A 15,658-nucleotide genomic window follows, 5' to 3' on the forward strand; every position below is an offset into this window, starting at 1 on the left:
ATATTTTCTGATATTGTTTAGTTATTATTGCAGTCGACTTTGTGCCCATTGAAAACTGCCTTTTTTAGTTATTACTAGTATTATCATTAAATAGTTATTGTCTTATTTTTATTACCTATTTTTATTCCATAAATAAATGTAAACATTTTCAAAGGACATTGGCAAAAATGTATTTTTATTTGACATCCCAACATCCTTCTCCAATTTCCAACAGCCCACAACACTGGAGTTTAAATACAAATTGTACCAAAAATAAAATTAATAAAACTTAATTGATCATAGATACTCCTGAAATATATTGTTTATCTACAACACATGTATATGTACATAAGTATTGAACTATTTAATAAACAATTCAGGGATTATATTCCACAATTTCATCTGAAAATTTGGATGAAAGAAAAGTACATTATGTACACAGTGTTTCATTATAGAAAATCATAACAATAATGTTTTCAAAATATCATAGAAAAATAATAAGTATTTTATCATACGAAAACAATTGAATTGAATAAACTGAACGATTCAAAATTTGTATCAAGATTATGAATTTAAACATCAAAAAGTAGTTTTTGTGTCCATTTTTTTTAAATATAATGACTTCGTAGAATAATTACCCATTTATACGCTTCAATAAACGCATCAAGTAATATTGATTCGATTCCAGTGATATTGATTGTATTGTTATATTTAATAGAGTCCAGTATGGAATCGGTTCAAAATTCTATAGAGTCTATAAAGTACATACATATATGTATATGAACACGCAAAACTGTATGTTTTTTGTACATAAATACGTACATACACTTGTATATGTATATAAAATCCAATCAATTATAGGTAAATGGAGAAAATCATTACTTTGATGATATATACTATGTATCATATTTTTATCTTGTAAACATATATATATAATGCGTACTTCCATCCGTACCTATTTAATCATTTCTATATATAACATACAAAAGAATATCGAGATAGGATAGAAAAAAATGTTGTGACGAATACAATAGGTATGCACGAAATTGGCTCAAAATTGAAAAGCAAATTCGCAATATTGTTTTTCATTTCAAAAATTTACATACGTTGCTCCCGTATGCGCAAAAGGGGTTGAATCAATCTTGGGGGAGTCTCATATTGCAATAAAAAAATGTATATGCCTGTACGATTACATTTCCAACTTAATTTCTATGCAAAAATTTCAAATTTATATTTTGTGAAATGTAGGAAAATTGTCACTTCAATTTTTTTACCATTGCCGTCGTTACTTATAGTTATAACGAAAACGTCGAACGAAAGGGTGTAATATAAAAACATATTCAAATAACCCTCACTGGGTTGTCTCGGTGAATTTACATAAATATTGAATTGAACATTCCCATGCCACAATATAGACGTCTATTCTTACAGCATGCATCAAATGTGACTTTTATGGGTATTTTCGCTAAAAAATACAACCACAAAAATTTCTACCTTTTTCCAAACACACTCATAAGTAAGTTTTCCTTTCCTACTAAGATACATACAAATCTAAATTTACTTAATAGTGACATCTATGTCCCAATAGAAAAACATAATTAAATTGGTTCGAATAATAGCTAGCCGATTATAATTTAATTACTTATAGAAATTCAAAATATGTACATATGTATTAATTTATGTATCCACATATAAAATAGCAGTAATTAAAAAATATTAAGTCTATCTTACTAGATATTAATGTAATATTAATACAGCTCCGCAGGCTTTGTCTCCATAGAATTCATGTTATTTCGTATACATATCTATGTAGATAATAATCAGCAGGCAGCCTGAAATCAATAATTTATAATAACAATAAAGTATATAATTCAAAATATTTCATACGTAATATGTAAAGCGCATAAAAATTGATATCTTATTGCTATCTCAAGATTTCCTTTCGAAAAATTTGAGTGCTTGGTAAATATCCAATAATTCAATTCGATAAAATTTACACATATTGAAAATGTTGTAGATATGCACATACATACATATATATTGTATTATATATGTATATTAAATAAAACTATTAAATAAAAATGAAAATTTTACTTTTACTAAATTTTTCATGTCTTTAAAAATCAATATTTAAAATAATAGAATACATCACCTTGTGACGCTATCTGAAGCATTCATCGTTGCTTTTGTATTAAACTGTATTTATTTTTATTTATAACACTTATTAACACGATAAACTTATCCTTTAACTCAATAACACAATTTTTTTAATAACACAATGTTTTATGTACAACGATATTTATCACTGTGGAAAACGAGCCAACCTACAATATCCTATGTACGTTTACGAACCTTAACTGTAGTATTTATCAGAAAAGTTTCACTTTATATGATTGTAAATGGGGAGAATTGTATGTATGTATATACAATATCTTATCATTTGTAACTTAATATTAACATACATACAACACTCAACTGATAAACTATCTATATATGTACATACTCCACGTTATATGTATTATATAAAACGTATATTTAATATCTATATAACCGCAATGAAGTGTTTTTAAACTTCAGGTTTTGAATATTCGATACAATTTATTGGTTGATTTGTATATCGTAGAAATTTTAATTTTTTCGTGTCGAAAAATTTTTAGAAGATTTTAATCGAATTTATGTATTTTATTTAAAAATAATTCATTTTTATGTATTAAGTTTTAATATATAATGTTATAAAAGCATTAAAATAGAAAAAAAAGTACAAAACAGAAAGGTCCCACCGAGATTTGAACTCGGATCGCTGGATTCAAAGTCCAGAGTGCTAACCATTACACCATGGGACCAACGTCCGGGGTGTTCTAATGTGGCTTTATCAAAATAAAGTTTATTAAAAATCTGTGAATAAAATAAAATAGACTATTTAAATTAATAAAAACAAAACAAAATGTTTTCATACAAAATTTTGAAACAACTTTTATATTAAATTGAAGATAATCTTCAAACAACCTTTAATTAATAAATGATTAAATGACACACAATATTATCGCTAAACCTGTTTTGTTTATTGCGAGCTGATTATAAACAAAAGCTTTATATTGCGATTAAATTTTATTATTTGATTTATTGTTGAAATTTATTGTTGAAATATTTCTTTTAGGCGAAATAATACCAGATATACAGATGTATATTACATAAAATAATTTATTAATCACTAGCTATGTACATAGATACATTTTAGTACAAAATTATTTCAAAATAAATAGTAATAAATAATAAGTACTATCGTAAATAAGCAATATTTTTATATAAAAGTATTTCCTTGTAATTTTATACAATATAAAAATTAACGATTATTATACGTTACTCCTTGATAGTTGGACGGAAAAATCCACGACTTTCCGTGTCTCTTTTCGTCGACGTTTTCAGTTTCTTGTACTTCTTGATCTTCTACATTGGCTTTAGCCTGTCTCGCATATTCAATGGGCACCTTTTCCGGATTATTCGGATCACCGTTGCCCCTGACTATGTATACGTATTTCTTCGTCGTCGAAGCAGATGTCACAGGTTGGTATTGACCACCGTAATAATAATTAGGTTTGTTGTAATGTCCTGCGTAATAGTTAGGCACGTACCTATTGCCAATATCCGGTCTGTAAGTGGAGTGATGCAATTTCTCCAAATCGAATTTAAGATTCCCCGTTCCGGTGCGGTCCGGAAAAATCATTTTCGTGTGGTCATAGAAGAGAAGCGGCCTCGGATAGTAACCCACTTGGTTTTCTCTATCGTCTTGGTGTCCAGGAAAGAGCAGCGATTTGGTTTTCTTATAGCTGCCGTCCTCGGACGGAAATTTCAAATGTGAATCAGATTGGATTGAATTTATGCTCGGTAATATCACCGGTTTGTCGAAGGATGCTTCGGGGAATTTAAATGCGTTCTCGTTGCTTTGAAGCACATTTGGGTAATGGTAACTTTGGGCTATGTACAAATCTTGATTGGCATTAATGGACGGTTTGTTTTGTATCCTACCTTCATTTTCAGACGTTGAATTTTCAATCAGAATGCGTGACTCGTACCTGTTAGGAAAACGAGTCTTTTTACCTGGTTTTTTATAATTATGATTATTATTATTATAGTTTTGAGGTCTTTCATTGTAGTTTTCATATGAGTACTGTGGATACTGTTGCCCAGGTTTGTATTGTTGATAGTTTGGTTCATTATTTTGTTGGTAGTTTTGTTGATAGTTTGGTTCATTAGTTTGTTGGTAGTTTTGTTGCAAGTTCTGTTGATAGTCCTGACTCGCTTGTTCAAGAATTGACTGTTGATCTCCTCCCAGCGGAAAATTAGCTCCAGGCTGCTGCTCTTGGACTCCATTGAAAAACCTAAAGAACCCTCCATTGTGGTTATTCAAATAATCAACAAGGCGATCCGGATCTCTGGGGCATTCTGGATAAGCATATCTACACGACGATGGATTTCCTTGTGAGGTAACACCCAAAACAGCCGCTCTTCCAAATATGAGAAAAGGTGACACTTGTTCGCTGGCAAAAGCAGATAGCAATCTGAAATTTAATGAAATACACTTGAAACGAGCTATTTCGAAATTGGGAATTTTGAAAAGTCAAAGTCGTTTACAACACTACACAAACACAACCTACTTAATTCGCTGATTTGCGAACGAGTCTTCCTACGCATTCGACTTTCTTTTTCGAGCCTGCCTTCAATTACTATACTTCTTTATCACCTCTCGTATGAGTGCATAGTAATTTTAGTAACGATATGACATCACCAGTTCAAATCGAATTCAATTGAAGTTGTGAAATATTATAATCACTTTAATACATAACCATACAAAACAAACAAACAAAATTCGCTTACGTGAATAGTGAATCCATGCTGAGGAACGATGGGATCAAGGAGTTTTGTTTTCCACTGGGATTACCTCCTGCTGCTACTTCGCAAAGTAATCTCGGGACACATTGTTGATCGTCATATCTCGCTATGGAACTTAGCGCTCTGGCTAAACTTTCCAAAGGTCCCTCTTGATAGGGATTAAACGGTGACGGGCCAAATGGAAAAGGTCTTTGGAGGTATGGATCAAATCCAGGCGCAAGTCCTTCTTGAATGGGATACTGAGGAAAATAAGGATAGCGTTGCTTTGTAGGTCTTCGTCTGTACGGATACGGATTGGGAGGATAGTTCTGATTGTCTGCGAAGTAGTTTGGTTGAAAATATTGCTGTTCATCAGCGTAAGGACCGTTGGGAGGATTTTGAAAAGATGCATCGTCTGGATAATCGTTGTAAACGTTCGGTGGAAATCTTTGTCTCGGTGTACTATCCAAACTGGCCAATTTTGATAGTTGCCTTAAAAGTGATGCATAAATGTTTAAATTATGATATTTGACATATAATATCGACAAATTCGCATTTAAACATACGCAATCAAGTCGTCGGCCGTGTAGTTTTTCCTTATATTGTCTTTGTTCGTTTCAATTTCTCCTTGCGAAACTGCCGTTGTGTCCAAACAACATATTAAAATGTTTATTATCACTGAATATAACAAATTCATTTTGATTTGGTTCATCTATTTATAGTACTGAAATTAAAATTATACCGTCAATTATGAACATAAATATGTCTTTCGTTTTTACAGATACAGAACTTTAAAACAAAGATGAGGATACAATTATTAGAAAAGGTTACATTTTAAATATTAATATATGACTTTTGGCCAATATTTGTTGCAATTTAAGAAAGTAAATTTAAAATACTTACGTATTCTGTATTCGAAATGAAATGTTAGCTGAAGTAATAATGATTCATGCTAGTTTATTTGCATACAAGTCTACGTAAATACGGCTCTAATTCATATGTTAAATATTCTCAATTGTACAAAAACAAAACACGAATGTATTCTGAAGAAAGAATATTTCAAAATCATATGTACATACGTATATGTAATATACAAGGATTGGAGTATTAGAAAATTATTGTTTTTATACAAGTTATTATTACAGAAGTATCGTAATCACTAGTTAGTGTTTTTAAATTAGTAAATTATATGTCACAAAAGCAGGCTTAGAGTCGAAAAGAAATTAAACTGTCAAAAAACACACGCTCAGATGAAATGTCCGTGTTCAATGGAGGCTTCAACGAAAGTGAAGACATTTTAGTCATCGAGTTCGAAGCACTCTTTCGATACTCGGAATGGCAATGAGAGAGAAAGCTGACTGTCAACTGGCGAGCCTTGATCTATGCATCTCAAAAATATTTAATTCCTTTAATTGGATGCTGATAGTTTCATATAAAATATTTTTCTCTCACTAAACAAAAAAAATGTAGATCATTATCGGTGTGATGTTTATTTTAAAAAATTAAAACAATTATATGCCTGTAATCTTTTGTAGACATTTGATAATATGTTCAAGGAAAATATTATTGTTATTTTCTTTGATAACACAATATGATAAGATTTTTTTTCTTCATACTATTAATATATTTGTTTTTGTTGATGGTAAACGAAGAGAATATTGATTAAAAACAAAATCTAAAATATAATATGACGTAATGTAAAAATTTCACTATTCGGATGTTAATTTGAAGAGAAAATGAATAATTTGTCCGATAAAACGAATGCATTCATTTTGTAACACCTACGCTGGGTTTTCTCGTAACTTTCAAACGTGTCATAGAAATATATCGATCCTTTTACGGTTGCAGAGAATTACTTTCGTCTTTTTCCTGGGAAGGAACTGCGATGAACTGTGAAAATTGCAAATATGGTTTGCTTGCAATTAAATGAGAAGAAAAAGCGATAAAATACGTCGTTATAAAAAATATTTTATTTATTTCTTTATTGTTCGAAAATTTTATTTATTGTACGAAAATGTACGATTTATTGTTCGAAAATGTTAAGCCATGAATCAATTTCCCTTTTTTGTTATTTCATTAGTATACTGTATTAACTAGTATATTGTATTAAAATTCAGAAGATGTATTTATATGTATGTACTTTGATCTTTAAAATGACAATGTTTTTTTTAACGAATAAACAGTAAGTAATTTTAATTATATTTTTATATTTATTATCAATAGATGTCTCTTTAAAAATTTTTAGTGACATCTATAGGTTTTCTAAATAATTCTGACTTTATTCACATGAGGGAAAATTCAATAATCATCTATTTATCATATGTGATATATGTATTTTTTACGCAATATAAATTAAATTTGATAGTAATTAAAAAATAAGAGGCCCTGACCTAACTGTATAAGTAAATATTTATCTAATATTTTATAGCTAAAATTTAATATGCATAATATGAAGATAGAGAAAATGAAATAGATTAGATTAGTCTTACAGTTATGTCAACATATTATTTGCATGTAAATATAATGATTTTATAGGAATTTCAAATAACTACTTACATACATAGAAACCAAAGACTAGACCTTCACTACGAATTGTTTTATTTTAACAAAACAAAAGCTCGGTATTTATATTTACAAATTAAAAATAATATGCTTAAATACTAAATATAATTTATGACGATAACAATAATTGTAATTAAACGACTTATTAACGACGTATAATTAAACGTCGTATTAACACAATAACTTATGATGACGTTGTGACAATGACTCGATTTATTAATTTCCTTATAACTAACTCTACTTTATATTTGTATACACTTATAATTCAATAAAAATTTTCATTGTAACTATCGCTGTTCCCATCCTTCTTGAGGTGAACAAGACCTTCCTCTTTTTGCAAGTTGATGGCACAAATTTGGCGAGGCAACAATATCTCCAAGGAACACACTCAGCAGATAAAACTCCTTATTGCGATCGGGAGATCTCTTGTACTGTCTGAAAATTAAGAAAAAGACAATAAATTTAAACATCGAGTGGCATACTTACATATGTATGTACGAAATTGCATAATTCAAATGGAGGAAAAGAGCTACTGTTACGTGAATATGCTTCAGAAATTGCTTTATGAATCCGTGATCAGATTCCGGTTATTAGTCACGCGACATATTCCACGCACAGAGGTTTTCAACTATTTATTTTATAAATTTTATCATTAATATAAATACAGAATTATATAAAAATAACACCTTTCAACTCTTTGGCTAATATCTACTGTATAATAGTAAACATTCTTTTGAGTTATTTTATATTTAGGATTTTACTTGCACATAATATGAAAATAGTTGTTCTAAGGTAAGTCTCGACAATACATATATGACGTTTAATATATAATAATATGATGTTTAATATATAATATATGTTACAGTATAAGTGTAAATTTCATTCGTTTGTGAACATACTACATAGTTTGTTCATACACGAACCAATCTGTTCAGTTATAGTGTTTACAAAAGAACAAATTGATGATCGAACTAGTTTGTTCTTACACATAATATTAGGCATAGACGTTTGACATAAATTTTGACAGCTAAAAGTTTAGAATTGATATTGGCCTAATTGAAAATAATAAATTTAAAAAAAAATGGGATGTAACCAACTCATGACTGTATCTATTATGTATTTGAGGAATATAAGAAGGTCACAAAACAAAATTCGATAATTAAACATTCATATTACGATTATGAAAGCATTTTCGATACAATTTGAGAGCAAATGTATGGAAACTTACACAACATAAAAGTTCTACTTCCGGTTATCGGATTGTGTTCAAAATTGTTTTATTACTTAAAATCACTATACATACTAATAATACGTCGTATCGATAAGAATTTCAGTAACCGATACTAAGTTTCAGTTCGATAGGACTAACGTTGTTCAAAAAATCACCAAAATACACCTACACACAGGTGCACAGACATTTTTTCTAGATCATGAAAACGTGATCAGTGATCGATTCTGAGTTCAAATCAGTTAAAATCTCGAGCTCTCGAGTAAATTATGAGAATTTGAACAGCACGAAACTTCCATCTAGCATTAAACTTAGCCCCCCTATCTGAAAGGGTAGTGCAGATATGCAAAAACAATAAGGAAAACTTGGAACTTAAATATATTCGTAAAAATATAAATATATTGTGAATAATATGCATATTTAAATATAAAAAATCAAAATTATATATGAAATTGAATTCATCCAAGGTGGGTGCCATGGCACCCATGGCACCCCACTTGGATCCACCAGTGATACGATACATGATGAGTCTATTTGAAGGTAGCTTTTAATTGTTAAAGTTTGAGCTAAAATCAATAGTTCGTAAAAATAATCGTAGGTACACGAAAAAACTAGTATGTTCATAAACGAATAGGAGTGAACACGGACTGTAACATATGTACATATGTATATACGTTTCATCAGATGATTCGAAAATACCTTATAGCCGATTGGTTTAGTATTCGTTTTGATTAACCTATGAATACGAGGATGAAAATAATTTAACCGTAAATAATTGGTAGTCAGTATTTCTACACTAATTTTGGACGAAAATGTAAGACCTTTTAACAGATACACACTTTTTCAGATAGGCCCAAGTCCATACAAGGTTTGTAACGTTACAAAAGACAAGAAACTAAAAGCTTTGAACTTGGTATTCAGAATTCGTGACTATGGTTATATTTATCTCAAGAAATACAAAATCGAATTAAATGTGACCTACTAAAATTTGACGCAGTCTATGTGGGATTTTATAATAATTAAATGTTAAATATCGATTGCAATAGCTGATTTTACTAAGTCTTTAGCTACAACAAATTCCATTCGAAGTTGCCATCCAAAATGGATACACTCAAATGCTGATAACAGTCAAATTTAGGCACATAAACCTCTGTAATACATATCAACTTTTTGAATGACTCATTCAAGATATTACACCACATCCAGAGCCCTCGGGCAATCTTTTCTAAACACCCTTCGAAAAAAATGATAAAAAATGGACTACCATCCTCCTTTTTTGGGGCTTGGGACCTTGCTACAGTTTCAGATAGTATCAGCAAAAGCATAGCAACCCAAATGTTTGGATATAATTCTTGTAAATTATGCTGTTTTATAAAATTTAATACAATGAGTGGATTAATTTTACCATGAACTTTTATTTGAAAGAAAGGCTTTTAAATTGATAAGTACATCGATTATCAAATTTTGAATTCGCGGTGAGTTTAATTTGAAGATCGGCTCTTTCTAGTAGATTGTTTGAATATAATTTCCCAAGTTCAAATTTTTGAGTTTAGAAAGTAGAGGCACCTTTGGCGCTCTAATATAAAGTTTTGTAGGGCCTTTGGCGCTCTAATTTTAATTTTAAAGCGCCTTTGCCGCATCGAGCGGCGCCCTAACTTATTTGGCGCCCTCGGGCGCCGCTCAACACAGCCCCCCCCCTAAAACTGGCAATGAACACATCGTTTCCATTTGCAAATGGGGCTCAGATTGAAGTATAGTATTACATTTACAGATCAAAAACATAATGTTACTTTCTGTCGACTAAAAAAACTCGATCTGAAGGACTCGACTAATCACAGATTTGCGTGGGAGCTACAATGCCAATTAATTTTCACGGAATCGACAACCCATGATGAAACGTTTGTGACATTTTCATTGCGGTTATGGTCGACAACACCTGTTCGGATCGACCGGAACTTTCAAAGCAGGAGGTGGTCAAGCTTGAGCAACCTATGGTGACATAACGAGATGCTTATGGCTCTTCATTTATTCTACGGGGAAAACTTGGACGTGCTCGTGAACACGTTTAATTGCATGCACGTCCAGATCGACCAGAATTCAAATGCTTGCCATGAAGTAATTTCATCGTAACGTTTTTAATATGATGCAACTATTAAGTGTTATACTAGCGTGACGACACTTTAGATACACCGTTCGGTGGCCTTGAAATTTTAATTCTGAAACTTTCATTGCATAGCTTTTAACCTGAAAATGGTTCCCCAGTCGATGACATCTCTATTTCTTTTGCGCAAAGCTCGTGCTGCATAATGAGCGCAAACCCTTTCATACACGCAGACTCCTTGTCCTAGTGCTGCTACCAACTTCTTTTCAGCTTCAGAAACGTCAATGTGTTCATCTGAACTATCATCAGTGATAGCACCACGTCTTGTACGACGTCTGTATGTATCTGGAAAATAAAGTTAAAAGTCGTCAATTGAATTATGTACTTTTGTATACACGAGTACTTTATACATAGCAAATGCGTCACGGTTGATGGTGTATTTTTTAACCTTTTTATTTTATTTGAAAAAAATGTACTTTGTAGTCTTCAGCACCTTTTGAAATATAACGCATATAAAAACACTAAGATTTCTATAATTTAAAAGCAATTTGGGCTATAATGTAATATAATAATAAATATCTATAGAAACTCTGAACTCTACAAAACATTTCATTGAATTTTTTTTACTATAAATAATGCAATACACAGAAAACGATCATTATATATCACTGAATATACCTATTATCATAGTTTTTTGCTCGTAAGTTTATCCTTATATAAGGAATATATTAGCACTAATGGAAAATGTGACAAGCAAAGGTCAAAGATTTACAAATATGATTGAAATATTGAAAGAGCTGTTGAAAATTTGAGCTCCCAGATTATTCATTTACACTTGATGGAATAATAAAATGTTTTTTAAAATCATTTTATCATAATCTTATAAATTAAAATTAAAGTCGACATCTTCGAATAGCGTAATACCCGGTTGACACGATATGAGCAAACCCAGACCGAGTCGCTCGGATAAGTCACTTGGACGTTACTAGTAACGTGATTAAGTTAATGGAATCCAAGGACACTCAAATAGTGTCAGGTTATTTTATTGGTAGCTATATTTAACCATCACGAAAGCATTTAATCTTAAGTTAATACCTTTGGAATGCGAAATAATAATAATATTTATTTATGAATTGCTAATCATCGTGCACTTGACTGTTCTAAAAAAATGCGAATTTAATCATCTGAAAGTATCCTAAATTTATAAAAATACACAAAATCATGAATAACCTCAGGAATGCTTAAAGATTGTTTACATACTATGTATGTGCATAGTTTCTGCTGCTTTAAAATGATCCGTGTACGCTATAATTTGAATGACAACATCTAATCAAATAATCAATTGCTTATTTAGAAACATCTTACGTATTTTTGAAATGCTATAAAATCATCAATATACATACAATGTTACATAAATTTGTATGTAAGCTTTCACTCGATGAAATAAATTTGTTATCCGCTTAATTCGAAACGAACAGAACCAGTTTTCCGTAAGACAATAATAGAATGTAAATATTAAGAGTTGACTCATGGAATGTTCTCATGGTACTGTAAATAAAACTCACTAGGATCCAACGAGTATGATAGTTTCTTAACGAAGTTGGCCAATCTGACAAAGAGGATGATCACCGGAAATCCAATGAGCTGAACTGGTAGTTCGAAAGCTGGGTCCTGGGCCAGAGCCGTCTGAGGGACTTCAGATAGGAACGTGAATAGAATAACGTGCAATCCGAGTCCGGAGAACAAAGCCAAATTCTTCAACTTCATATTTGCACTAATTCAAATTGAGAATTTTCCAACGATCACAGCACGACAATAAAAAACTTTTGAACCAACACTTAATGGTTTCCACTCATTCCAATGATCGATCGTAAGAAACGATTTTCGCAAACTGGGTATACTCTCGTAGTGTACCACTCTCGTACGAATTCACTAAGTGTTTGAGCTCACGTACAAACCAACAGCTCAGTATCAGTCGAGTGAAAGTAAAAACTGAACGGTGGTTTTGGTTAAGAGCTCACATTGGGCATTGGTGGCACGCGATTGCCTCAACAGAACATAATATGATAATGTCTACATACATATGTACATATGTACGTAAAGAAAGCCCTACATAAAATAAAAATAAATCTAACCAATAAATCTACAGAAGAATCAAATAAATTGCATTTTACAACGATAAAACCCAATAGAAAGCGTCAAATATAATATATTTTGCGTACAATTTAAATATTCAACAGATATATAAGTATATACACACTAAATAAATTCAAATCATAAAAGAGTACGCCAATGTATATTGCAGTTTTCCAGTGTCGTAATAATAAGCTCATCGATGCGAGCATTGTTCTTACAATCAGTTCAATTCATAGCCTATGCGTGTTCGATTACATATACCGGGTTGTTTTTGATTATATTTAATGAATTTTCAAACAATAAACTCGTATCTAAAACCTCAATAAACGCATCGAACATCCTCGATGTGCTGTTCAGAATTTTAATGTTAATCATGTTGTAATATGGCCATCGTTATTATGATCTTTCACCTTGTGCCGAATACAAGTGCCCGAAACAGTTGACAACAGTTTTGACTAAAAAAACCTAATAAAAAAATATATTTCAATATTTTTATACATATAGAATTTCCATCAGAGAAAGTGTCACATTCAATTTTTTTAGACTTCACATCTAAATTTACTCATCTCCGCTTTCTTCTGTGCATTTGATTTGCATGTGCAAACATATATTTATGTACATACAAATACACAATCATGCTGTACACTGCTGGATGTATTATACATACATACATAGGTCATTCCAACATGGTTCCATTCGCCTCTGTTTTGGGAAACTCTCATCGATCTCATTCCACACAATTTTTCTGATTTCATCCACCCATCTCCCCTGAGGCCTTCCTTGTATATCTCATAGCTGAAAAGTGAGTAGAGTAATGTCGCTTTTCAGGAGCATTTTTGAAAAAAAGTAAACCGTACAGAATTTAAATGAAATAAGAGTAGGATAAATATATTGTATGGAGATGTTGCTATTTATAATAAACTGTCAGATAAAATTATAAATAGATAGTAATATTGATACATTTCTGGTAGCTACATACATACATATAAGGCAAAAAACGTACACATTTACACATTCATACGTACCTCTGTATGAATGTGTTAATATAATATTTATTTTTATTTCTTGTGTGAATGTGTGTGTGTGTACATATGTGTATGAATATATATTATTATTTTTATGATTAAATATAATTAGCTATTAAGCTAGATATATGTATCTTATGTACATAAATAAATAAAAGTGGGTCAAATTATGTATGTACAGTCACTTTTGAGGAGAAACTGACCTTTATTTCGGCGACAATTTAAATCGTTAGTTTCTTCAATAAATGTTCTGTAACTTTTACAAAACCCTAGTAATAATTAATAAGAAATTATTTTTTAATATGCTATTTATATCCACCATAGGCATGTTTCTATTTTTTTTTTTTTTTTTGATTAATTAAAAAATCAACTAAAACAAAAAATCAATTAATCAAAAAAATAAGGTGGATATCCATAGCATATTAAAAAATAATTGCTCTTGTGCCATAATTGAGGAAGGGAGAAGTTTAATACGTTTGTATGGACAAGGCGCTGAGGCATCTTAATATGATGTTTTGTTTTTAACAATATTTAAAAATACTGGTGGCCTGTAATACATTTATTCTACTTTTCCGATATTCTTGACATATTGAATGAAAAGTAGTGAAAACAATTTGTAAATGAAGACAAACAGAAATATTGTTTTTGGAACTGAAAATTGGACTTCCACCACTTACAAATATAACTTGTCATATAACGGATAAAAATGAACGGTCAGTAAATTGCTTATTTTTAAGTATTTTTTGACAAACAGATGACTTACTTGTCATATATTTATTAACCAAATGAGCTACTGGCCAAATAAATACAGACCCTTTATTTCCGTTGAAATTCTGCCTGTACGTATACTAAGCATATGTCACTTAGTATACGTATACACTTAGTATACGTATACACTTAGTATACGTATACACTTAGTATACGTATACACTTAGTATACGTATACACTTAGTATACGTATACACTTAGTATACATATGTATGTATATATTTTTTATATAAATATTGGCTTTATATATTTTTTGTGAAACAAAACTAGAGAAAAACAAACGTGGAAGTTCATATAAAATCCTTGAGATAAACATTTTTTGGAAGTGTTGAAACATTGAACAAATTGATTTCATAATTTGAAAAATGTATGATATTTTCATGTTTTTTTTAACTTGTCAATTTTGTTGAATTCTTGCAAATCAATTTTAAATCCACTTACACTGAGTCAATTTTCCTTCTATGACAATATACATAATTTAAGTTGACCCCCTCTCATCTTGCTCAAAAAAGTTATTAACAAAGCTAAGTAGTATTTATTTACTTGGTTACCATATCAATGAATCAACATTCAATACTTGAATTTTAGTGTGTGCGTATAATAGTCTAAAGAATACTTTTAAGTTATTTGATTAATATAATAAGAAGTCACTTATTAATATGGATACTATAAGTTTTATTTAAATTTCGTTCCGCCACTGGAATATTTTACTCACTCTGTGTGTAATCTCGTTTCAAAACGCACGGTCAAGCAATTGGGCGTTGGACAATCGAAGGCCAGTATTTGACAAATAGTCGTTTCACCGGACACAGTCTGAGCAAAAACGAAAGTCAAACTTGAACTTGGTTATATATAATATATACATAGGTATATACATACTTATGCAGGCAGCTCCAGAAAAACTTATGAGTGTTAAATTTGATGGGCCTAGCTTAACGAGGAAAATATATGTAGGTGAGTGAAGAATATTGCGCAACCGGAATGCGTAAT

At 30.6% G+C, this 15,658-nt stretch overlaps 2 protein-coding genes and 1 non-coding gene across 3 annotated transcripts; all 3 read right to left on the reverse strand.

Annotated features, from left to right (window-relative positions):
* Positions 1 to 2,750: 2,750 nt before the first annotated feature.
* On the reverse strand, positions 2,751 to 2,822 carry TRNAQ-UUG (transfer RNA glutamine (anticodon UUG)). The gene has a single exon. It is a non-coding gene; the product is annotated as a tRNA-Gln (tRNA).
* A 334-nt stretch (positions 2,823 to 3,156) lies between these two features.
* Positions 3,157 to 6,140, reverse strand: LOC143911904 (uncharacterized). The gene is made up of 4 exons (XM_077430996.1): positions 6,093 to 6,140; positions 5,415 to 5,572; positions 4,855 to 5,340; positions 3,157 to 4,538 (listed from the first exon to the last, which is right to left on the reverse strand). Exons 2-4 carry the CDS (start codon positions 5,558 to 5,560, stop codon positions 3,323 to 3,325), a joined length of 1,848 nt encoding a protein of 615 aa, XP_077287122.1. The 5' UTR covers positions 5,561 to 5,572; positions 6,093 to 6,140; the 3' UTR covers positions 3,157 to 3,322.
* Positions 6,141 to 7,424: 1,284 nt separating this feature from the next.
* Positions 7,425 to 12,726, reverse strand: LOC143911661 (uncharacterized). Its single transcript, XM_077430649.1, has 3 exons — positions 12,305 to 12,726; positions 10,883 to 11,084; positions 7,425 to 7,845 (listed from the first exon to the last, which is right to left on the reverse strand). Exons 1-3 carry the CDS (start codon positions 12,504 to 12,506, stop codon positions 7,698 to 7,700), a joined length of 552 nt encoding a protein of 183 aa, XP_077286775.1. The 5' UTR covers positions 12,507 to 12,726; the 3' UTR covers positions 7,425 to 7,697.
* Positions 12,727 to 15,658: the final 2,932 nt, after the last annotated feature.

Source organism: Arctopsyche grandis, chromosome 5 (assembly GCF_051622035.1).
Source record: "Arctopsyche grandis isolate Sample6627 chromosome 5, ASM5162203v2, whole genome shotgun sequence".
Taxonomy (NCBI): domain Eukaryota; kingdom Metazoa; phylum Arthropoda; class Insecta; order Trichoptera; family Hydropsychidae; genus Arctopsyche; species Arctopsyche grandis.